Raw genomic sequence first — 19,599 nt, forward strand, 5'->3', positions numbered from 1 at the left:
TGTAGCTTTATGGGCTTGGGACCTGGGAGAGAGTCAGGAACCAGCATGTACTCTTCTTGGTCCTGCTTGGGAAGGAATCTTCGGTTTCTTCCTGTGGCCACTAGCTTTTACAGTTTGACCTGATGTAGTATGTTCTTTCCATGCTTAGTTACTATAGGGCAGAGCTCAGCAAACTACAGCCCACAGGCTAAATTTGGCCAATAACTGCTTGACAAATAACGTGTTATTGGCACCACCATACCCATTCATTTACATATTGTCTGCGGCAATTTTCATGCTTCAGAGAGATGGTTAAGTGATTGTGAAATGGACCAATTTGCTATCTACCCCTTAACAGGAAAAGGGTGCCAAACCCTACTGGAAGGTCATTTTATTTATCTTGCTGGCTTTTGACTACTTTTCTTTTATTTTCTTAGGCGTTAGAAGAGAGACATGTAGGGATCTTCCTTCATTATCCTCTTTCGAGGTAGAAGTTGCTATAACGTTGATTTAAAAATTTCATGGAATATAGAGTAATATTTTCTCTCTTATACCAAAATACATGAAATTATTTCAAAAATGTGAGATTCGTTCATTTTATTTCAGATAAGAATGATTTTATCCTCTGAGGTAACCGCTACCAATAAGTGAAATTATTCACGTTATTCCTCTTTAATATCTTTTTTTTAAATCTTTTTCTGAATAAGAGTAACACATTTGCTGAATTATTGTAGCTTTCTTGGAAGACAATTTTATTTTCTAACTTCCTTCTTTTGCACTTTTTTAAAGGTATAAGAAGTTTAATGAGACTTTGAACAACATCGGAGAGAACGAAGGTGGTATTGATAAGTTTTCCAGAGGTTATGAATCGTTTGGTGTCCACAGATGTGCTGATGGTGGTTTGTACTGCAAAGAATGGGCCCCAGGAGCAGAAGGAGTTTTTCTCACTGGAGACTTCAGTAAGTGTTTCGAAAGATTTAAAGTCAGTTGCACTATTTTATTTACTTGAAACATAGATTTGTTCTAGTTCATATGTTTAACTCTATGAAAGTTAATGATTAAAAGTATCTGACTCTTCAGATAGAACCACAGACTTTGTGAAATCTTCACTTCCACGTGTGGTGCTGGTATCTCTGCTGTAATGTGATCCATGTGTTTCTGAAAAACTTTTATGTTCTGGAAAATCATGTACCAGAAGTAACAGAGTTTATGAGAAAAACAGTACTAGGCAGACTGCTCCAAATTTATTCAACTTTGTTAGCAAGCCCTCACAAAATCAATAGCAATCTGGGTAAAAATAGTGGTGTAAGTTAAATCTCCACTAGAATTTGCACCTGGTTAGCTGGCATTGTAGTTCTTGGATCCTCTAGAGCCCAATATTCTTTTTTTGAGACCTCAATAAAAGTAGACATCTAATCTAGAGGGCAAACTTCATCACTGAATTCCTTTTAGTTTCCTTTTTTTTATAATACACTCTCAGTTTTGTTTTTTGTTTTGTTTTTTAATTAACAAATACCTCTCAACCTTATTATTTGCGCTGTTAATTTCATTAGACAGTTAACCCTATGGAAAGCATAGCTGGGCTAGAAGTCAGGCTTCTGGTTTACAGTCTAGTGGGAGGAGGACCTATATGTAAATAAGTATAATACAATTTCTTCACTTTTATTCTAGCAGTATAAATAAATCACTGTATTAATGACAAGAAAGAAAGCTCAGTTCTGGAAGTGGAATAACAAAAAATAGGCCTTGGCATAATGTTCCTAATATAAGGAAGTATCAGAATGATAATCATCCTTTAATTCCGTGTGAGTGCTGGAGTATTTAAAACTTGGTTTTACCAGATTCAAAACTCTACATGTTATACATTCCATTTATATGGCATTCTAGAAATGGGAAAGCCATAGGGACAGAAAACAGAGTTGTCAGGGTTTGGAGGTAGGAGTTGTGAGCTTAGTACAGAGGAGCATAAAGGTACTTCTTGGGGGTGATGAAAATACTTTATGTCCTAATTGTACTGCTTGTTACATGACTGCATACATTTGTCAAAATTTATAAACCTGTACTCATAAAAGAGTGAATTTATTGCATGTAAATTACACTTTAAAGAAGCTGACTTTTAAAAACTTTTGGCTTTATATATGTTGTCTAAAGTAGTACTGTTTGATAGAAATATAATGTAAGCCACTTATGTAATTCAGAACTTTTAGGAGCTATATTAAAAAAGTAAGAGAAGGACAACTGAATGAATTCTAATAATGATAAATTTTATTTAGCCCCATGTATCAAAATATTTTAATATAATCAATATAAAGTTTGTTAACGAGGTATTTTTGTTCTTCTGTATTCTTTTAGCTCTGATATTTCTTCATTGGGAATATTTGATCTATATTTGGACTTAATAAAATTTTCTTTACTTTTTTTAAAAAAAATTATATTTTGAGAGGGAGGGAGGGAGAGAGGGAGAGAGGGAGAGAGGGAGGGAGGGAGGGAGAGAGAGAGAGAGAGAGAGAGAGAGAGAGAGAGAGAGAGAAGAGGGGCTGAGACAGAGAGGGGAACCAAAGATCTGAAGCAGGTTCTGCACTGACAGCAGTGAGCCCAATGCGGAGCTTGAACCCACTAATCTTTATCTGAATCAAAATTGGACGCTTGACTGACTGAGCCCTGCGGGTACCCCTTTAATAAAATTTTCAATTTAAGAATACATACCCAGGTTTTTTCAAACATAATTAAAAGTTCTAGTAACTGAGTTGAGTAATAGCTTTAAAATTTTAATTTAATAAATTAGTTAAAATTAAATAATATTTAAAGTTCAGCTTTTCAGTTGCACCAACCTTATTTCAAGTGCTCAATAGCCACATGTGTCTACTAGCTGGCTCCTCTATCATAAAACACAGGTTTAAGAACTTGTAGTTCCCCAAATTAGATAATATAAGCTGCCTGTTTCTTGAGAGTTATTGAGAACTTCATGGAAAGTTTTGAGAAAGACCCTGTGATCTGCTGACTCAGTTTAGTTTTGTTCGCCTAACGATAATCATGCAATATATTTTGGAGATAAGAGACCTCTCTCAGTTAAATTATTGTTAAAATAGTCCTTAATTTTTTTCTTATATACAAACATGGTTTTACCCTATAAAAATGCCTTGACTAGTAGTTTTTTGTTAAAAGACCATTTAGATATTAACTTATTGTTAAGACCCTTTTTGGCATTCTATTTCATTACTTCTTTCTACAGCCATTTATAAGATTGAGAAGTATTGATTGAGAATGTTAAAATTAAATTTTTACACAGAGAACCAAAACTACTATAAGAACCTCAGTGAAAATTTGGCACTTGCATCAGGTACCCCCTCCCACATATTCATGATTAAACCCACTAATTAGGTTTTGAAAATACAAAAACGTGGGAAAGGAACTATATGAAAACTAGATTTGTGAACTATCATAAGGACTAATGCTAATTATTGGAAATTGTTCCTTATCAATATAGTTGGACCATATGTGCATTTGGAGAATTGTATTTTAAGTTTATTTAGAATTCAATGCTTATATATTAAAAGTTGAATAATTAAGAAAACATTTTGTAAACAGAAAACTAAAAATTACCTACTTCCTATTTTAATGTAAAAATGTCCTGTTAATTTTTTTTTTTTCCAGTTCAAGTTGATTTTTGAAAACCCTACCCTTTGTGAAGGTGTATCACATAATTTAAAATTTCTCCATATCCTTGGGATAGCATTTGGTGAATTATTTTTATCAAACAATATTTATTTATTTAGTGTTCAAGAGTGCAAAGAACATCAGATTTAATCAATGAGCATTTATTTTTACTGGAGAGATGGGAAAGCTGATATAAATGAAATTGTGATTGAAAATAGGAATAGAATCAAAGATAACACCATTGATACGCATTGTTCTTAGGATCATAGTGCCAAAACCCCAAATAATTCAACTTATTTTCAATTGTCAAGATTGATTTTCTTCATTTTATGTAATATATTACTTAGTTTTTTTGGAAACTTATTTTTATTGCTCTTTTCTTATGATAATATATGTTAATATTTATGTTTTTGAAACTTAAAAAAAAAAGAAAATAGGAATAGACAGTATGCTGGGAAAATTTAAATGACTGATCTATTTTCTTATCTACTTGAAAGAATAGCTTTTCTGCCCAAAGTTATAGTCTCAGGGTCTTTGTATACATGATATTTCAATGTTTTCTCACTAAGGAGCTTTGACTTTTTAAAGAAAGTTGTTAAATTCAGAGTAGAACCAAAATCGGGGGTTAATAATGCACTTAAAGAATATTTCTTTGAGAAAAAAAATGTACCTGTGAGTAGTGAGCATTAATTTGATATGACTGTGTAGGGCACAGAATATTGATGATAATGACAACATAGCTGAAAATATACCCTTAAATAACTGAACTAACTATGCCTTTTTTTAACATGAAGAATTCAATGTATTTTTTTTTCCTATTTACATTTTCTTTCTTTCTTTCGGAGAGTTGAGCAAGAAGAAAGTCATTTTTTCTTTGAGCTTTTTCTCAGGATCAAAAATAGGTTAGATAATTTTAGTGTTATGTCTTCTAACATATAAATTTGTACTAAACCAAAAGGAAAAGAAAATGTATATTAATTAGCTAAATAGTTACAGTATCTTTTTTTATTAAAAATGCATGTGAAGATTAATTAAAATGTTCTTGGTAGTTTGCTGATCATATTAAAATGTTTTGAAAAACATTTAAAAACACTTAAAAAACATTTAACCGTATTCATGACTGTACTTCTATTTATCAGGTGATGGGTTAAAAAGCAATAAACTCAAAAGGTCCTATAGAATTAATCTCTAACCATAATAACACTGATCAGTTTTTAGAATTCTGTTCCTTACTTTGTCATGTAATGTAACACAGCTTAACTTTCTGTATATGTACTTGAAATATCACCTTAAAAAAATCCAATTGCTTCTTTACCTATTGTCAGAGATTTAAAAAGTAACAAATTTTGTTTCTATTTTTATCACCAAAGTGTAAATGTAATTTAAAACATTGCTTTTCTGTATGTACCTCTTCTCTCAGCCCCCAAAGATAACATAATAAAAAGATCATCAGACACCAGCAACAAAAACCTTATTTCTACTAATGGTTAAATTGACCTGAAAAGGAAAATTTTCATTTAGTTTTTGTCTGAATGACTAGACATTTTTGATGTTTTTTCAGAAGAATTTAAAATTAATGTCTAGACTTAAATTCTGTATTATGAAAAGTTATATCTGTAATCAAAATACGTTAGCATAGTATGATGAATTTTTCTCCTCTTCTGATCATTTTAGAAATGTACCACATTACGTTCCTTTTCTGGTCTTGCTCAAAAAATTGCTGGTAAATAATTTGTTTTTCTGGTGTATTTTTTTGCCAACTGATTTGACGATATTTTAGGTACAACTACTTAGAATAGTCAAATACAGATGATCTTTAAGAAAGAAATTGCCCAGAATTGGTATGGATGAAAAAAAAAAAAGAGTTTGAAATTATAATTGAGCTCTGGAAACATGGTTTTTCCTTTGGCTCAGTGGGGATAAAGTGATGATATTTGTCTTACCTGCTTAAACTGGGTTGCAGTAGACACTAACTAGATTGTAATGTGAAAACATTTTATACCTTATTCAGTGCAATAGAAATGTTAATTGATGAGATTGAAAAAAACCTCTCCCATTTGTAATGGTCTTTTTTTTTCTTATTAAACAAATTACTACTAATTTCAAAAGGTAGTTGACTCTTGCAAGAGTCAAATGACTTAGTCTCTGTTTTGCCCAAAGCAGGGCGGATTTAGCTTTTGCTATCCACATTTTTAAAACTTGGAAAGCAACTTCACTTTAAATATATTACACGTATTTTTCTTTATTTGAGAGAAAATGAAACAATCATTTCTCTTCCTTTCAGTCATTTTTTACAAACTAGCTTTTTAAGCAGCTGCAGCAGCAGCCCAGGACAGTGGATGTATAATGACATTCATCAAGATTGGAGTCTTACCACCCAAAAAAGTATTTCTGGGCAAGCCAGAAACTACTTTAAAAGTTCGAGATGAATTTCTAAAACTTTGAATCATCTTCAATACAGCACAGATTCATTCTTTAGAAAATTAAATGTGATTTAAAATATACTTGGAGTTTTGGAACCAAACCAGGTTTATTGCAGCTTGCTACATAATTGAAGAAAACTAGGCGCTTTCCAGTCACTAGATGATAATAAGTAGAGAAAAAGGTAGTAAACTACATATGTCAATATAAAATAATTGGGTTCTATTTGCTATAACTGAAAACATTTCATTTAAAATTACTAAGTCTGGGAGCTAGGCACTTTTCAAATAACCTAAATGTCTATCACTGATAGACTAAAAAAAAAAAAAAACAACACCCTGATTTTCATGCCTGTAGAAAAAAGGAACCACAGATATTTTTACAGAGTAGGAAGGATATTAAGGGGGATTTTTCCTGTTTCCTGGACAAAATTTATCTATAATTTTGTTTTCAGTTATATAATTCCCCAGAAGTTTCCGTCATCACAAAAAGCCTTTATATTTCTTAATTCCACATGCTCTGAAACAGTGTTTGCTACTCAAAGTGTGTGGGCCCGTGTGGTTCCATGCACTGTAATTCTTTTTCAGTGATATATTGCCAGAAATTGGGATTGTAAGCACTTAGAAATTTTAGTAGCAGTTTGACGGAGTAATTTTTTTTTTTTCTGGTGAATCTGATAATGGTCATACAAAAATTGGGCCATAAATTTTGAGTCTTCTTTTGATTTTCTAGTAATACATTGTATTACATTTTACATAAGATTTGGTCTGTAATAGATTGGAAAAAAAAATTTTTAAGTAACTGATTCATAATCACTGATTCACATAATCACAGTTGGGGAAACACTCATCTGAAAATTCATGATTATTTATTGGTTTAGAAGCCTTTTATGGTTAGAAGGTATAGTTCTGATGTCAACCTCCTTTGTATTCTTTTCCTTCAAATAAATGTTAGCTTTCACTGTAGTGTGGCATGTTACAAAAAAAAAAACAAAAAAACAAAAAAAAAACCTCTTAATGCTTTGCAACAACAAAGGCTAGAATTGTCAGTTGTGGCTCAGTCCCAAGGGTCAAATTCTTCCCAGGATCAAGGGTGATGGAGCAGCCCCTGTGTGGGACATGCTGAACTCCTGACAGAGAGAAAGTACAATGGAGGAAACCTGTTATGGCTTTCAAAGCTTCAGTTTAGAAGTGACAAATGTGATTTGCACTTCCATTTCATTAACTAAATAATTTGGCCCAGCCTTATGTCAATAGGGCATGGAAGCAGAATCCTCTTTTATTGATGGAAGCTCATGAAAATTTGGGAATAATAGTATGAATGACCCCATGGCAAACAAACAAACAAACAAACAAACAAACACAAAAAGTGTAAATTTTACAGAATTTTATGGATTCTTTGATATTCTAGTTATCATAAAGGCTCTCTTTTTTTGGGGGGGGGGGGTTGGAGCAGAGTAGAGTTGGCTTGTCTACATTGACTGTTGAGAAGGTTTTTTTTCTGGAATCTCTACTGACCTCTGGATTCAAGTGGAACTTCAAGGGGTTCTCTGTGAATGCATTTTTGTTATGTGGCTTCTCCTAAGTTTGGCTTATTAGAGATTTGTGATGTTTGTAAAAAGAAAATTTCTGGTCTGAGGACTCTTGATATTGTTTATTTTGGCAAAAGGGTGGCAACTATGAGGTAGAGGTGGAAGGCTTTAGGACTATTAACCAATTCAGCACCATGATGAGACATGGCCTCTTTGACATATCTAAACTTAAAATAACTAATCAGCCAAGGCTTTTTGTAGGAAGTTGTCAAGAATTTCTCTAGCTTTCCAACCTGATGTTGATACTCTCACCCCTTTTATCTGTTTTCATGGATAGATTGTTCCCTTTACATGGAGTAGAGGTTTACTTAGCTGATGTCCACTTACCAAACACACTGAATTTACTTCTGCTTGACAGGCTCACTGTAAATGATAATGACAACTTTCCCCAGGATAGTGAGCATGCATGGATAGTAAACTGTAGTCTATACATGTATGCAGTTCTGCGCCTGCCAGTTACCTTGAGTGCTTGTTAGCGAGCCCGTTTCCCACCCCATTCAAATCCTGTGAATGCCAATTCTTCTCATTATAATTCTGCAATATAACATTATATAAAGTGATGAACTGTAAGTGTGACAGCAAAGAAAATTATTAAGTATTGGGAAAATCTCAGCAAGGACAAGTTGGAAAAAAATGATTTTGAATTAAGTATGCGCAAGTGAACTGTGAGAAAATGATATAAATCTAACAATTTCATATGCAGATTACTCTGTGTGTACCTTTTAGCTTTCTTTCCATTATGATCCAAAGGGAATTGGAAATACAAATGTTGCATTGTAGGTGTAGGTTCATTTAAGAAAGATACTACAGAATCCTAATCAGAGGACCTAAGAAGATATGCCTTTAATCTTACATCAGAATATGGGTGAATATTTATATTTCTATTTTAAGTTAAAACAAAAATTTTACTGTTTGTGTGTATGTGTGTGTATACATATGCATATACATATTTTATTCTCTGATTTAACCAATATTTTCAAAATATGTACCAACTTTTGCCCCAGTTATGCTGGATCAGAGAGCTTTGTTATAATGTCTAATGTGATTATTTTTATAGGGAAGCATCCTTACCTCCTGGGATTTTAGGAAAATACTGTTAGAGACCTTAATGCTAGAAGGTAGATGTTGAACTCTGTGACATAAATGATAATTTTCTAGCCTCGTGTTGCTTTTTCATAAATATCCTGTTAAAAATTTATGCTGTTTGGGTTATACAATACTTTTTGTTAGGTTTCAGTTTTGGTATTTCCCTTACAGTTAATGTTTGTAAGATTACTTGGTTTATGATTGTTCTTCAGTGTTTGTCTTTTGAAATTTTTATAATTTTATCCATTAAAGTGACTTTATTAAACTCAACACTTACATAAAAGGAAGGGACATAATTAATATTATTCTTTTATCAAGTTAGATATTTCCTTAAAGAAGTGTTGTTTTGTTTTTTAAACAGTCACATGTGGTCCCAAGTGCGACCGATGATAACATCTATCAACATCTCTGCCTCTTGATCACAACTAAACTATTCATTTTATATTCAAATTGTATTATAGATCTTAAAAAAAATTAACAAGGAAAACTTTGCTTGGCAGTCCCTCATGTGAAACTGAAAATATTAATTTTAATTAAAAAAAAATTAGTGTTTATTTTTGAGAGAGAGAGAGAGAAAGAGAGAAAGAGGCACCAAACACAAGCGGGGGAAGGTTAGAGAGAGAGGGAGACACAGAATCGGAAGCAGGCTCCAGCCTCCAAGCTGTCAGCATAGAGCCCTATGTGGGGCTCGAATTCATGAACCATGAGATCATGACCTGAGCCAAAGTCAGCAGCTTAACCAACTGAGTCACCCAGGCGCCCTTACTAATTTTAATTTTGACTGACAGAGACCCACCTTTCATCATGGGTTCCTGAAAAAGTCACTTAGCCATCTTAGTTGCTTATAAATCAGTGGCAGAAGCACCTCAGATGCATTATGAAATTAGGAACCTGAAAATACCACATTTTCTCAGCAAATGTCAATGCCCTTGGATAGTAATACAGTTGTGCACTGCCACTGCCCAACAACGGAGGAGACTAAATGACTTTTGACTGAAATTTTGTAGGCTTATTACATACTCCCACTTCTTAGTTAGTTATTTTCTTTCTTTTTTTAACATTTTAAAATTTGAGCTATAATTCACATATCATAAAATTTACCATTTCAAAGTAAACACCTCAGTGGTTTTGGTGTACTTTTTAGATTGTGCAACTATTATCACTGTCTGATTCCAGAACATTTCTATCCTACTAAACAGAAACATCTAACTGTTAGCAGTTAGTCCCAAATGCTTTTACCCCTGTGTTCTCTGGCAACTACCTAATCTCTTTCCTGCCTCTGTGGATTTGCCTGTGTCAGACATTTCCTATAAATGGAATCATGCAACATGTAGCCTTTTCTTTCCACCTTCTTTTACTTAGCATAATGATTTCAAGGATCATTAATTTTGTAGCACGTAACAGTCCTTTATTCCTTTTTGTGGCTGGATAATATTCTGCCGTATAGATACACCATGTTTTATTTATCCATTCCTTACTGGCAGAACATTGGGTGGTTTCTACTTTTTAGCTATTGTGAATATGCTTTTATGAACATTTGAGTACAAGATTATATATGAATATGTGCTTTCAATTCTCTTGAGTTGCCTTGGTTATTGATGTTCTTACCAAATTCAGATATTTTACTGTGCCTTGATTATTTGCCCGAAGATTCTTTCCCCCACCCTGCTCTGCACCACATTTCCCCAGCTCCCTTGGCCTCTGCTTCTCTTGAGTTGGCTTGATGGGAGATACTAATGGATAGCTTGAGGGTGGGAGGAGGGAAAAGCCAAGGAATGCCCCCCCCCCCATCCCTTGCCTACCCTTCTATCTAAAGTGAGGCTGGAGGGGCACCTGGGTGGCGCAGTCGTTTGAGCGTCCGACTTCAGCCAGGTCACGATCTCGCGGTCCGTGAGTTCGAGCCCCGCGTCAGGCTCTGGGCTGATGGCTCAGAGCCTGGAGCCTGTTTCCGATTCTGTGTCTCCCTCTCTCTCTGCCCCTCCCCCGTTCATGCTCTGTCCCAAAAATAAATAAATAAACGTTGAAAAAAATTTGATTTATTAAAAAAAAAAAAAAAAAAAAGGGGCGCCTGGGTGGCGCAGTCGGTTGAGCGTCCGACTTCAGCCAGGTCACGATCTCGCGGTCCGTGAGTTCGAGCCCCGCGTCAGGCTCTGGGCTGATGGCTCAGAGCCTGGAGCCTGTTTCCGATTCTGTGTCTCCCTCTCTCTCTGCCCCTCCCCCGTTCATGCTCTGTCTCTCTCTGTCCCAAAAATAAATAAATAAACGTTGAAAAAAAATTTGATTTATTAAAAAAAAAAAAAAAAAAAGTGAGGCTGGATGTTTCTCATGCAGCAGGTATGCCTTGTAGCTCTTGTTGATTTTCTGTCCTGAGCTCAGCTCCTGCCAGGCAGGGTTGCCTTATTGCCACCTTTTGTTGGATGGCCCTGGCTTCTGAGTTCCAGTAATCCTGCCTCTCCCTTAGGGGTGTTACCAGATTCCTGTTATTGCTAATCTCCATTTGAATTCTTAGTTCTTTTACCTCCTGTGTAACCAGTTCCCTGTATTAAGGTTCTTTGTTGGAAATCGGTAGCTTGGTTTCCACTCTGGCCTCTCATTGCTAGAATAATGTCTCTCTTCCATTAGGCCTGCTGAATTACACAAATATACAGTACGCTTTTCACATTGTATATTAGATATTTTAAAGCACCCTATGGTTCAGTACAATGTCTTTGTTTCTGTTCAAGTATTTTCAATAATTTTTTTTGAAAGTTAAGTTTACCGGGGCGCCTGAGTAGCCCTGACTTTGGCTCAGGTCATGATCTCACAATTCATAAGTTTAAGTCCTGCATTGTGCTCTTTGCTGTCAGCATGGAGCCCACTTAGGATCATCTGTTTCCTTCCCTCTCTGCCCCTCCTCTGTTCATGTTCCTTGTCTCTCTCTCAAAAATAAACATTTTCTTTAAAAAGTTAAGTTTACCAACTTTGTGAATTTTTAAGTCTTTTTTGTGATAAAGAGATATGTATTACAGAATTTCAGTTATTTTATTCAAAGTTCTAAAAAGCTCAGCAATGAGAGATATTATTATATTCTTTCTCTGTATTGTAGCAAAATCGTTATGCTTTATTTTATTTTTTTAACATTTTTTTTTAATATTCATTTATTTTTGAGAGACAGAGAGCACAAGCAGGGGAGGGGCAGAGAAAGAAGGAGCTAGAATCTGAAGCAGGCTGCAGGCTCCACCCTTTCAGCACAGAGCCCAATGTGGAGCTCGAACTCATGAATGCTGAGATCATGCCCTGAGCTGAAGTCAGACACTTAACCAACTGAGCCACCCAGTCACCCCAGTTTTGCTTTATTTTAAACAGGATTTTGATGTTTATTCTACTAGAGATCAGTTTCATCTTCATCATGTTTTGTTAAGTCTCAAACAAGTTTTCCGAGTATGTGGTCCATATATCACTTGAAGCAGAGTAACCTGGATGTTGGTAAAATGAAGATTCCATGGTAAATAACAGATCTTCTGGGTCACAGTCTTAGGGTAGAGTTTAATGTTGATGATGCATTGCCCTCCTTTTTTGAGGATTTGTATTATTTATATGCTAGTGGCTGTTGTAATATCTTATATTCTTCCTTTTCATCTCTTCCCTTCTATCTTCATGGTGAAGTCACAGATATACTCTTTTCCTAGCACATAGTAGGCAATGTGCACCCTAAAAGCAGTGACCTATATACATGTCACCTAGGAAAGAATCAGATGGGCATGTCATTTACAGTGGAAGGTAAGGAACAATGAAACAATTATTTCAGATTGCTGGGGTGGAGGAAATTCGGTTGTCACTGGAGAGAGTTTAATGAAGGGCTCTTTACAGAAGGCTGGTGAGGGTTAAGGGGACAACTAGAATGGGAAGCTGTTGGCTCTTTTGGCATAGGTATGAGAAAGGAGGAGATGGTTCCTGGAACATAGAGCTGGAGTCATAAACGAGGAGTCTGATGACAGGATCTGTGGCCAGAGAGAAAGGCAGCCACAGCCAGAATGAAGCAAGGGTAGAGTGGGTGTGAAATATCTTCATTTCTCTTATGCCAGCATCTTCCATTGGCCACTCCCAACTTGCAGCTGGATACCTAGGCAGAGTTGAGGCATTCGCAGATATGTAGAGATACAGAAAGTTTATCTTCAAAGCATTCTTCCTTAGGAAATTATGTATGGATACCCACTAAATGAGGGAATGAATCAAGAAAGAGGAAGACATGGTATGCAGGAACAAGTGTCTCAGGTTTAGCAAAGAGTAAAGTGGAAAGAGAAGTTGTCATTAGACAATTAGCAAGGGACCAGGTGAAGAAGACCCCATGATGTTCCCTGGGAGGAGGTTCCCTGGGAGGAAAATAGTAGAATGGAGAAACCATCTGGGAAGTTAGAAAATTTTAGGATATGAAACAAGGCTTTCAGCAGAAGAAAATAAAATTAAGGCTCAATTTAAACATGATGCTGGAAAGAATCTTCTTTAGGTGGCTGTTAAGGATTGAATTTTTGTGTCTCCCCCACCACCCTCAAAATATGTGTTGAAGCCCTAACCCCCAGTATGATGGTGTTTGAAGGTGAGGTCTCTAAGAAGTAATTAGATTTAGATGAGATCATGGGGACCCAATGATGGGATTAGTGCCCTTAAAATAACAGGAAGAGAGACCAGAGCACTCTTTCTCACTTTGTCCCATGTGAAGACACAGCGAGAAGGCAGTCTACAAGCCAGGAAGAGGGCCCTCACTGGGAGCCACCTCTTCTGTCACTTTGATTCTAAACTTCTCAGACTTCACAACTATGAGATATAAAGGTCTGTTGTTTAAGCCACCTGTTACGGCAGGCCAGACAGACTAACAAGAGTCCGACATGGTCATGTTATGGGACTGTGGGCAAGCCTTTAATCCAATTTTCTACTTGGCTCTGCAATGAACAATATTTACTATAATTTAAGAAACGTTCATTAGTTTTTAACTTCTGAATTAGCCTACAGAGGTATCACTAAACACTTAGTGCTTTAGTTGTTTCTGTAAAAATAATAATGCAACATTTAGGAAGATATTTTTAAAAGGCTATTGTTATATGAGTAACCATGTCCATGTAATTAAAAATTACTCATTAAAAATGTAAATGAATTATGCCTATATGATAAACAGATATTTTTATACTGTTACATGTATATATACTGATATATATATAAATACATATATCAGTGTGATACATCTGATATATTTACCACATGAAACAGACATGCTGGGCAGATACATGCTTAATCTAGACATTGCTTTATGGATGCATATATGAAGAAGTTTATTAAATATATTCATCCTAATTAGGGGGAAATAAGTGACAACAGAGCTTGATCAGGACTGAGGTGAATGAACTATGTGCAGATTCACAACTCTGGGCACATTATAGAAGTTTGCGTGTTTGTTTTTAACCCAGGCTACTGTAATTTGCTTTCTTTATTCTTGCTATCTCAGTTGACTGATAAGTGTGCTTGGCTCCAGTGAACAAGGCCGTCATCTCTAGGTGGTAGTTATTCATAGACTTGCTTCTATTTAAGAGTTTTTCTGGAGAATCACAAGATTTTAGCCTCTGTATCAGTCATAGAGCAGGACACAGATGGTATGTTCGGTTGTCACTGGGGAGAGTTTCATGAAGGGCTCCTTACAGAAGGCTGGTGAGGGTTAAGGGAACAACTAGAATTGGAAGCTGTTGGCTCTTTTGCCGTAGGTATGAGAAAAGAGGGGATGGTTCCTGGAACATAGAGCTGGAGTCATAAACGAGGAGTCTGATCTTGGGATCTGTGGCCAGGGAAAAGGCAGCCATGGCCAGAATGAAGCAGGGGTGGAGTGGGTGTTAAATATCTTCATTTCTCTTATGCCAAGATCTTCCATTGGCCAGTCCCAACTTGCAGCTGGAGTGCACGGGAGTCTCGGAATTGCCATCTACTAACATCAGCCTCCAAGGCCTCGAGCAGGTCTAAGAAATTCGGAAGGATCTTAAGGTGGTTCTTAGCATGGAGAAATGGAGAATCACCAGGACATAGCTACCCAGAGTTCTCTTAATATGATTTAGAGGGAACTCAAATCACTAGAGGCATTTCTGAGTTTATTTGCTTCTAAGTAATCCCATCTTCTTTAAATAACTACATGAGTGTATTATGTACATTTCCATTCAAAGAGGAAGAAAACATTTTTTGTGCATTGGTTTCTTTTTCCCTTCCTTCCTGCCTTGCTTGCACCTTCCCTGTCCCTCCTTTTGTTCCTTTCTTCCCCTCCTCCCTCCATTTTTTTCATTCTTCCCTCCTTCCCACCCTCCCTTCTTCTATTCCTTCGATCTATCCTTAATATCAACAACCCTGAACAAGGCTAGTAACTTAAACATTAAGAAGCTGAAGGTTTACAAAAGGGTCTGGGTTCTTAGGGAAAAGATGATGGAACTTTCTTTTTTTTTTTTTTTAATGTTTAGTTATTTATTTTGAGAGAGAAAGTGCTTGTGTGCATAGGAGAGGAGCAGAGAAAAGGGAGAGAGAGAATCCCAAGCAGGCTCTGCACTGTCAGCACAGAGACAATGTGGAGCTAGGTCCCGAACCGTGAAATCAAGACCTAAGCTGAAATCAAGAGCCGACACTCAACCAACTGAGCCCCCCAGGAGCGTGGAATTTTATTTCTTAATCTACTGAAAAGCAAGCAATGAACTTTGTAGCAATTTATCCAAGGCTTCTAAAATAGTATAAAAATACGTCTATACTATTACCATTACATCTGAAATTTGGGCAAGTAAAATCCAAGTTTTCTTTTTTTCTCCCCCTGAAATTATAGAATATAATCTTAAAATAAGGTACTTACTTTGTTAACATTGTAGAATCTCCCAAATAATATTCCAATTCACTAAATACATAGTTGTATGTGAGTATATAGTGATTTTTTTAAAGTAGGTTTATTTAAAAAAAAAAAAAAAGATATCTGCTAGAGTCCTTTAAGTTAGGGTGTGGAATTGAAATTCAACAATTTCACCTTCCTCCCTCCCTACTTTCCTTCCCTAGAAGTAGCAGTATTTATTGAACACCTTCTATGTGGCAGACACTGTGCTAAATAGTGGAAATTCACCAATGCAAAAGGGGGAACATAACCTTCTCATCTAGCAGGGGAAATGGCTGGTGTCCTTTTAACTAGCAATAATTATCTAAGGTCACCTAGTCATAAAATTAAATTGGGATTTTGATATTATTCTAAGATAGCACTTTATAAAGATATTTCAGGAAATAAAGAATTATATAAAGATTTTTTTCCTAAGTAGTTTCTAAAGTTGAAACAGCTCTTAGAATATAATTTAGTAATAAATAATGTACTCTTTCATGATAGTGGCTTTTTTAAAGGATTTATTTTATTGCTTATTTATTTTGGTGATTGTGTGTATTTTTAAACCAAAAGTATGAAAATGAAACTTTTGAGGTATATTTCCAGAGAATCTGTAATTGATTTAAATGATACATGAGACATTTTTTGTCAAACTGAAGTGTGCTAGAAAAAATCTCTTAGAATAGCTGTATTTAGATTTTAATGAAACTAGGCAGAAAGGAGACTAAAGTGAATTTCCTTTTTAGTCTTTTAAATGAAAAAGTGCATCATTTGTCCTATATATCTTATTCATCATCAGTCATAGCAAAGCATTCATTCCCATGAGAGAGATAATGGATTCAGAGAGCCGAGAGGAATGGAAGATTGTCATTCAGTGCAGATGAGTTTTAGTAATATTTTTATCATGAGAAATTGGGTTGCAGAACCTTAAGATTTGGAATTAAGTTGCCATAGATATATTTAATTAAAAGTAGATTGCTTTAACCTTTCTTTAAGTTAGAAATAGGTTTAAAATCTTAAATTAAATTTATGGTTAGTTTGTATTTAACTTGTATTCAGGACTTGCCTTTAATAGGGATTCTTTATAAGATTTAGCCCCAAAAAGGTACATTTTAATTGAACAATTACAGTGAACATATAAAGAAAGTTTCTGAAAGGATGTTATAACTTTGTATATTGGATCAAAGTACGGTTTACTTTTCTGCTGATGGAGAAAGTAACCAAACTAATCAAACCAAACTAAAAACTGAGACCAAAAGTGGGCTATGCCTCCTGAAACCTCCTAATACCTCATCAACACAACTCCTTAATCAGCATGAATCATATTTTCTAGTGTTTTATTGTTATCACCTGATGGGTTGGTTTCTCATCCATATACTGTTCAGTGGATAATACTTTTCTAGAAGTTATAGTATCTGAAGAATAAAGTTACCAAAGTAGAAAAGCAAATGAGCATATATGTGTATATGTACACATATACATATTTATACATTTATATACATACATATCTGTGCCAGATTTATGAACCCTGATAACAGAATCAGTTTTAGGTTAATTAGAGGAAATTAGAGTGCTCCAAGCTCATTCTTCGGTCTTATCTAACTGTGTATTCTTCATCCAAAGCATTCGAAAAAAAATGTAAGTTAAATAAAGACAAACATGTAGTCAGCTACTAATCTCCACCATGGTTCTGAGCCCTGGAAATGCATCCCTTAATTTCAGGACATTGTTTACCCCTTGTTCTGAGCAGACACTGAAGTTTGGGCTATGTTTTGGGCCATGCTGGTTCTCTCACTTGAGAAAAGCCGGAGGAGTAGAAATAGGGGACAGAACTGACACCAATTGCTGCAGCTCTGGTCTGTCACCAGTCTTGTGGTTCCTGTCAGTCAACTTTTTTCTAAAGGTTACAAAGTCAGAAGAGGGGCATTATCATAGATCTACTCAGATGCTTTATAACTTTATTCTTCCTGGGAATTAAAACTTTTTTTTAATAGGTAGGTCATGCTGACTAGCACAAAAGTCTCTCAGATTAATTGTACGTATTAAATCAAAATAAACTCTGTCAAAAGGTAAGTCTATTCACTGTAACTTTCATTTCTTTTTTAAAGGAAACACTTCTATAGAAAATAGTCCATATTTGTTCTCCTTTTTTCTCCTCTCTACAGGGTGAGGTAATCACAAACTGCAATCTCCTATAAATATACCATTATTACCTAGAAGGTAATTGCCACATTATATAGTCGTTAATCTTTTCTCAATGAAGATAAAGATTCATTCACTCTTAGAGGCTTAGTAAGAAAGCATGGCCATGCTAGGCATACAGAAAATGGGAGTTCATTGTTGTTGTAAGCATATAGATTATCCCCATCTAGACTTTGTTGTTGTTTTTTTTTTTTTTCCCCACACCTTCATCATCAGCCATGTAAGAAGAGCCTGTTATGTACAGTGTTGTATAGCAAGTAAGATCAGATGAAAATGTGTATGTAAGAGCTCTTAGCATAGGGCTTGACACTGTGTGCATTCACAATAAATATTTCTTCACTAACTCATTTTTGTCTTTGTCTGGCATTTTCCGATTTAAATGGAGAATATGAATATTATTGTCTACTTTGTCAAAATATGCCCTTGCCAGGTTACATTTTGAAGCTGTGGACTCTCTTGCTAGGCTCACTGGTGGTGGTATTGGTGGTAATTGAAAGCATAACATTTCTTTTCTATGGAATAAGTAGACTGTACCTGGTAAAATCTACTCTTAAGGTTCTCCAGGATAATTCCTTTCCTATGGAATTTGGATTCATCCCTTCACCAAATATTTCAGTATTTTGCTTAGAAGTCTTTGGAACAATATTAATAGCGAGTTGAAGATAGAACCCTGGAAAGCTCACAGTTAGGGGTAAAAGGATGATGAAGACATGAGAGACGAAATTGCAGTAGGAAAATGAGAAGAGTGTCCAACCATAACACAGAAAGAGAAGAGTGTCCTATCATAACACAAAAAGAGAAGAGGGTTTTCAAGGAAAAGATGGATGTATACAGTGTTATTGTATTATCTTCATAATATCTAAAATGTAGTGGACACTTAACTGTGCAATAAGTGCTTAATAAAGACTTTCACAAATTTTCCCCATAGCCCATTGAGGTAGATACGATTACTGTCCTCCCAATCCAGATGAGTACACTGAGATTTAGACTATGGCACTCTCACTAAGCTAACCTATGCTAGAGATGGGATTGCATTCCAGCCGTTTTGTTCCTGTGATGTAGCCACTGAACTAGAGAAGGGCTGAGCACCATGACCTCATGGGAAGTGAATTCCATTTGCAGCTTTTCTTTGTAGTGTAGGAAATGTTGCTTAACAGAGAGTTCTTCCTATAATTTACAGACCTGGAAATTCAAACTCAAGAAGTTATATAATCTGCCCAAAGTCACATATGTAGTAAATAGTATTTGAAAGGTTTATCTACCAGTATTCTACCCATATCATTCTATTAAGGCTCCCAATTTCATACCTTTGAATTACATATAACTACTGTGGTGTACTTCTGAAATTTATATCTCCAGAAGCTGATTTATACCTTTGGGATAATTTTACATACAAACTTTAAGACATCAGTGTTGAGTGTATGAGTGTGTGGGTGTGTGACATATATGGAATCGAAATTCCATATATATATATGTGTATATATATGACAATAGATAGTATAAGTAATTAAACAGTTTACGTTCTTTACCTTTGAGTTGTGAAACAAGAAAATTCAAAGTTGCCTGACTTGAAAGAGAACTCATATTAATTTCTTTTCAAAGTATTCGAAGAGCCAAACTTCATATCATTAGATCACTTTCATTTTAATTTTTGACTGCCACTTTTCAAATCTCAGCTTCTTTGACTATATCTTTCACATACAGTTTCACTGGATTGTTTCTAATTGTATGAATTTCACCTTTCAAGGTGATTTTGAAATTAGTTTTGAAGAAAGCTTTAAGAAATTGTGTTTGTTGGCCC

General features: G+C 35.3%; 1 protein-coding gene across 1 annotated transcript in view; it reads left to right on the forward strand.

Moving 5' to 3' along the window:
• Positions 1-19,599, forward strand: part of GBE1 (1,4-alpha-glucan branching enzyme 1) — a 276,566-nt gene that overhangs the window by 59,179 nt on the left and 197,788 nt on the right. The window contains exon 2 of the mRNA XM_030329746.2: positions 769-938. Coding sequence (XP_030185606.1) covers positions 769-938 — 170 coding nt within the window. The remainder of the gene's footprint in view (positions 1-768; positions 939-19,599) is intronic.

This window comes from Lynx canadensis, chromosome C2 (genome assembly GCF_007474595.2).
Source record: "Lynx canadensis isolate LIC74 chromosome C2, mLynCan4.pri.v2, whole genome shotgun sequence".
In the NCBI taxonomy this organism is placed as follows: domain Eukaryota; kingdom Metazoa; phylum Chordata; class Mammalia; order Carnivora; family Felidae; genus Lynx; species Lynx canadensis.